At 35.0% G+C, this 5,670-nt stretch overlaps 1 protein-coding gene across 1 annotated transcript; it reads right to left on the minus strand.

The window, feature by feature from the left end:
- Positions 1-3,146: 3,146 nt before the first annotated feature.
- Positions 3,147-3,852, minus strand: LOC108219745 (uncharacterized). The gene is made up of 2 exons (XM_017393255.1): positions 3,649-3,852; positions 3,147-3,569 (listed from the first exon to the last, which is right to left on the minus strand). Exons 1-2 carry the CDS (start codon positions 3,850-3,852, stop codon positions 3,147-3,149), a joined length of 627 nt encoding a protein of 208 aa, XP_017248744.1.
- Positions 3,853-5,670: the final 1,818 nt, after the last annotated feature.

Below are 5,670 nucleotides of genomic sequence, written 5' to 3' on the forward strand. Positions count from 1 at the left end.
CTTCAACCAATTGTTCTTAATATCTTCGAAACATTTCTTTGGTATAAATGGAAGCAGCGTGATGCTCCAAAGCGGTTTCATTTACATGCAATGACTTCTATGATGTGTCTTGTAATCCTCGTCTTTCTCACGCATTAATTGCCTCTCCAAAGCTTTTTATGCACCCTCTACAAAATCTTTCAAACTGGTGCAAGGATCAACGTAGGCATCGAAAAAGACATTCATTCCTTCACTTCTTGATGTGGTCTTCTGACCCGGGAAAAAAGTGTTTCGTGTGTAAGCCTCGACCCACTTATGCTTCAAACATATAACCTTTGTAGCCATGTTTTGCCTTCCAAATTGTACTTCAAAATCAAAGCTTTCCACCGATCCCCAAACACAACTTCGGTCAATTTTAGTGATATATGCAATTATTGAAATAAAATTTAAAACCTTTCTTGGAATAATATGTTGCAAGTTTCTCGGCAAAATTTGTTGCTAATGTGCCATTTGCATAACAAATGTGATGTATTCGGAAGTTGTGATTCAATAGCCGCGGCCATGGCTTGATCTTGATTGGTTATAATATCCAAGGGTTCTTTGCCTTCCATTGCCTATATCCAATTACTCAAAACCCACTCAAAAGTTGTCTTCAATTCATTCTGCATGAGTGCGAAGTCAAAAATCATTGATTGGTGGTGATGGTTGACTCCGATCAAAGGCACAAACGGCATAGCATACCTATTAGTTGGATATATAGTGTCAAACGCAGCCACATCACCGAAGTTTTTGTAGGTCATCAAAGAGCGGTGATCGACCCATACAAGACACATTTCAATCTTTGTTCATCATCAAGGAGAGTCTTGATGAAAAACTTAATGTCACTCTCGATCTTCTTGCAAATGATACAACAAATCCATACCGGCTTGAGCATCATTAACTCTCATGTTGTCCTTCCTAAAATCGAGTACGACATTTCTTAAATATTGGCCATCAAAACCTACTTGTTCCGCTCCTCCGTGCATTTTACGAAAAATATTCATTTGTTGTCTTGGTGAGACACCCGAAACATGTAAGGTCTTGATTAAATATATTTGAGCCGCGCTCACATGTCTCCCCCGTCTTATCAAACTCATCTTAGAAGGCGTCACAACTTGATGATAGTGTTCTAATTTGAAAGAGGTTATCTCCCAAGTCCCAACGACTTGTTTTTTTCCTTATTAACCACATACATTCTAACTTTGCAACCACTTCTAGGAAGCACATCTGTACGACGTTTGCCCTTAACACTACCAATCAATATTCATCGTCCTCAATGGGGTTTTTCCCACGATTTTCTCTCGCTAAATTACAAACATACATTCGACCATATATAGATATATCATTGACACGATCTGTGTGTTTTGTATCTTAATTGCAAAACCATGGTTTAAAGCATACGCCCTAAACAAATTCTCTGTAGTTTGTAAATGAGGAAATTTTTGATTCAAGTAAGGAATACTAATAGGCAGAGGTGGATCCAGGATTTTGATTTTACCTGGGCTAAGAAATTTTTACTCTAAAATACTATTATTTTATTCAATAAAATTTTACATATATATACATTTTTCTAGTATCATATATGTAGTAACATTTAATAAGTAACATCAATACAAGACAAGATTTCGTTCTGGTTATTAAAAATTATTAAAAAAATAACAGTTCTTGAATGTCATAATCATTTAAATTGTAGTGAAAATAACTAATCACGAGAATAAGAACCTTTCAATATATAAAAGATGTTCCATTATTTGCTCAGCTAAGTGCATCCTCCGCGCCTTAAAAGTGATTAGATTTTCCTATATAAAGTAAAAAAGATAATGAAATCAATGACAATAAAAACATGAATTATAATTTTTAATAAAGAGATGGAATAAAAGTAAGAAAGAATATAAACTCACTTTATATGAGTTGTACTCGATGATTTTTTTCTAGTATAAAACTCATCGATGAACACATTTAAATCAATACTTTCAGCAAACTCTCTCTCTCGATATTAATAATCATAGAATCTCTCAAGTAATCTTCTTTTATTCTATTCCGAAGGACAGTCTTAACTATTTTCATAGCTGAAAAAACTCGCTCTGTGGTTGTCGTAGACACGGTCAAAGTTAACACCAGACAAATTAACATGTAGATCATACTGTATTGTTCCGCCTTTGTTGTCTCAACTAGCTTTTGACATAACTCAGAAATTGTCAATAAATGCTGAAACTTCTCATGATTAATTACATCAATCTTGTAGTGTTGTAGTTGGAGGCGTAAATAATACATGTCTTGTTGATCAAAATCAGCTGGATAATATGTAGTAGCTAGAGTGCAGATGCGATCAATATCAAACAACTTAAAATTATTTTTTGGTTCTAAAGCTGAACTGAAGTTTAACAGTTCTACCGCATCATCATTAAATCTTGTGTGCAACTCTTCCAACTGAAAATCAATAGCATGGTAAAATACATCACAGCGATAATAATGCTCAACTGAGACGTCATCTTTCTGACGTACCAGAACGACTATCATCCATGTAACGGGCACTCAAATCTGGTATATCAATGTCAAATTTGTCACAAGTTTGAACCATTATCTCTTAAAGTTTGAATCAAAGCCATTATCTCTTAAAGTTTGAACCAATTCTTTGGTTGTCCCTACTAAATCCATGGCGTTTAAGATGTCAATTGATTTATTCTGTACGGCCCGACAAAGCATATCTGTGATCCCCATAATTTTATGCATTAGGTACAGTATGAACAAAAAAATTGAATGATTTCATCACCTTTAATGAACCCCTGGCTTCTCCACGCAAAGAATTAGAAGCAGTATTATCAGCATTAATGTTTTTTAACAATGTAATTACTGCAACATCAGTGGCGGAACCAGGATGAAAAATCAGGAGGGGGGGGCTGAAATATTTCATTATGGAATATCCATAACATGAAAAAACATACAATACTAAAAGAAAATGCAACTAACCTTTAATTTCCAATAGTTGTACTATTCTTTAGTGAAGAAGTGATGGATGATAGTTGGATCCTGCGATTTTGCATATATTGATAGTGTTGTAGAATAGCTTCGTTATCCACACTTGCAAAAATAGCTTTCTCGATATATATCATCATACTGTCATTCAACTACGCATCTCCCATCCTATTGCGCTGATAAGTCTTGATCATTTTCATAGCAGAAAAAACTTTCTCAATAGTAACAGTGGCAACAGGCGGAACCAAAGCTAACTCAACTAGAAGATAAATTAAAGGATAAGCAGTGTGTCTGTGTGTCTTAACCATCATTACAGAAAGATCTCCTATATTTTGAAGTCCAGATAAATCTTTATCCGTTCTCACATCATAGATAAAATTATCCAACTGATTTGGCAACAGCTCAAGGTCTAATAAAGAGAAATCCTCTGGATAAAATTGTGCAAGGCGAACAAGTTTTGAATTATCGAAACTTGAAAATGAATTCCTAGGATCCAAGGAGCCAATACAAAGTAGTAGCTCTGTGTTTCTTTCTATAAAACAATTATCCATCTCTTGGGAAATAAGATCAATAACCTGTTAAATAAAAAGGTTAGTAAACAAGTTTTATAGCAATGAACAAAATATTGATTATTTAATTAATCAAGTAACTAACCCCGTAAAAGATCTCAACACGATATATATGGAAGTAAGTAACAGTTTGTCCCTCACGCCTAGAGCGACCTTGGATAGGCAATATGTCTTCCATATCGGGTACTTCAATGAAATTATCATCACAAAATTTTTTGACATCTTCTAAAAATGTCTCCCATTCTTCCTCCCTAAGTAGCTGCAATTTATTCTTCATACTTCGAACCATTGTCATAGCATTTATAATATTCTGAGTCCTTTGTTATAAAGCTTCTGACAAATTATTAGTAATTTCCAAGATAACTTTCATCAAATGCAACATAAAGACGAATTTAAATGTCTCCATTTTTTCAAGTAAGGCTTCTGCAATACCTTTTAATTCTTGATTGGTAGCATCTTGATGTATATCCCCGAGTACTTCCACTACCGATGGCCACATCAAAAAAAGAAGAAGTATTGTTCTATGATGTGAACCCCACCGTGTATCTCCTGGCTGAGTTAAAGAAGTTTCTTGATTCTTCCCTTTTCCAGAAAGTATCTCACCACTTTCTAAACGTTTTACTATAAGTTCATGTTGCTTTTGTCGAAGCATATCCTTTCTCCTACAAGAGGCACCAACCAAATTCACAATACGACAAAGATGATCAAAAAAATCACTAATTACAGGAGAACATTTAGCCACAGCAACAACTACTAATTGCAATTGATGTGCAAAACAGTGAACATAATATGCTGAAGGGTTTTCTTTCAATATTAGTGCTTTAAGACCATTAAATTTACCACTCATGTTTGAAGCCCCATCATAACCTTGGCCTCGTAACTGAGATAGTGATAATCCATGTCTAAAAAATAGCAAATCTATGGCATTTTTTAATGATTGGGATGATGTATCAGTTACATGTTCCACTGAAATAAATCTTTCAATCACCTTACCGTGCTTATTTACATACCTTAAGACAACCGTCATTTGTACTTTTAAAGATATGTCTCGGGACTCATCAACCATAAGTGAGAAAAAACTATCTCCAATATCTGCAAAAATGACTGATCGTATTTGACTTGCACAAGCACTTACTATTTCTTTTTGTACCTTTCGGGAAGTAAGCTGGCAGTTTCCAAGAGCATTAAAATGTGAACCTTTTCCAATTTCTAAATTGTGCTCGCAGTGCCAATTAAGAATTTCAAGGAAGTTTCTCTCGTTTAATGTATCTGAAGACTCATCATGGCCACGAAATACAAAAGCTTGTCTCAAAAGTAACCGAATAACATTTAATACTACAGTCAACCGCTTGCGGTAATCAACCTCAATTTCATGCCCTTGTGCGGAAAAGATGTGTGATATACTTTGTCTCTGATTTTTAAAAGCCTGACAGTGCCTTGTTGCTTCGTTGTGTGAGCTACCAACTGATCCAACATGTGCCCTGAATACAACCAATGCCTTCTTCCAATTGTTAAATCCCGCTGTTGTAAATGCATTTTTTCCCGTATTCTCCTCCCGATCTGGCTTAAACAAATAACACCACAAACAATATGCTTCATCCCTAGCAACACTATATTCAAACCAATCAAACTCTTTGAACCAATTTGCTTGAAAACTTCTCATTTCTTTGTTGAATTGCTTCTTCTGGAAATTATAGTCAGTAATTTGAAATGGACCTTTAGCAATGTATGCGCTTCGAACTTGATCTCTGATATTCACAATATATTCAGCAATTGGAATTCGAAGCCCCGGGTCTGAGATTAGTTCCTCTGAATTGAACTATGTGCTTGTTCTTTCTTCGATATGTACATTTGGAATTGGAACAGAGGCATTTGACCCCGAGTCTGTCTTGGCCTTTGCCCCTGATTTCACACCAGAATTTTTTATTCACAGAACATAGAGATCTTGGTCTCTTAGTCTTAATCACAAATTTATCCATGTATATTGATTCCCTGGACAAACACACAAGAAATACACTTAATTTTCTGAGGCATGTTATACTTAATTAACAATCCAGAACCTCCAAATCTCCAATTAACAATCTAATTTATACAAAATCACAGCATA

The sequence above is a fragment of the Daucus carota genome, chromosome 1 (genome assembly GCF_001625215.2).
Source record: "Daucus carota subsp. sativus chromosome 1, DH1 v3.0, whole genome shotgun sequence".
NCBI classification, from domain to species: domain Eukaryota; kingdom Viridiplantae; phylum Streptophyta; class Magnoliopsida; order Apiales; family Apiaceae; genus Daucus; species Daucus carota.

Coding starts and splice junctions, on each gene's coding strand:
- LOC108219745 (XM_017393255.1), bottom strand. CDS start 3,852: ATGGTTCGAAGTATGAAGAATAAATTGCAGCTACTTAGGGAGGAAGAA. Junction 3,570..3,648: donor GTGTTGAGATCTTTTACGGG/GTTAGTTACTTG, acceptor TTTATTTAACAG/GTTATTGATCTTATTTCCCA.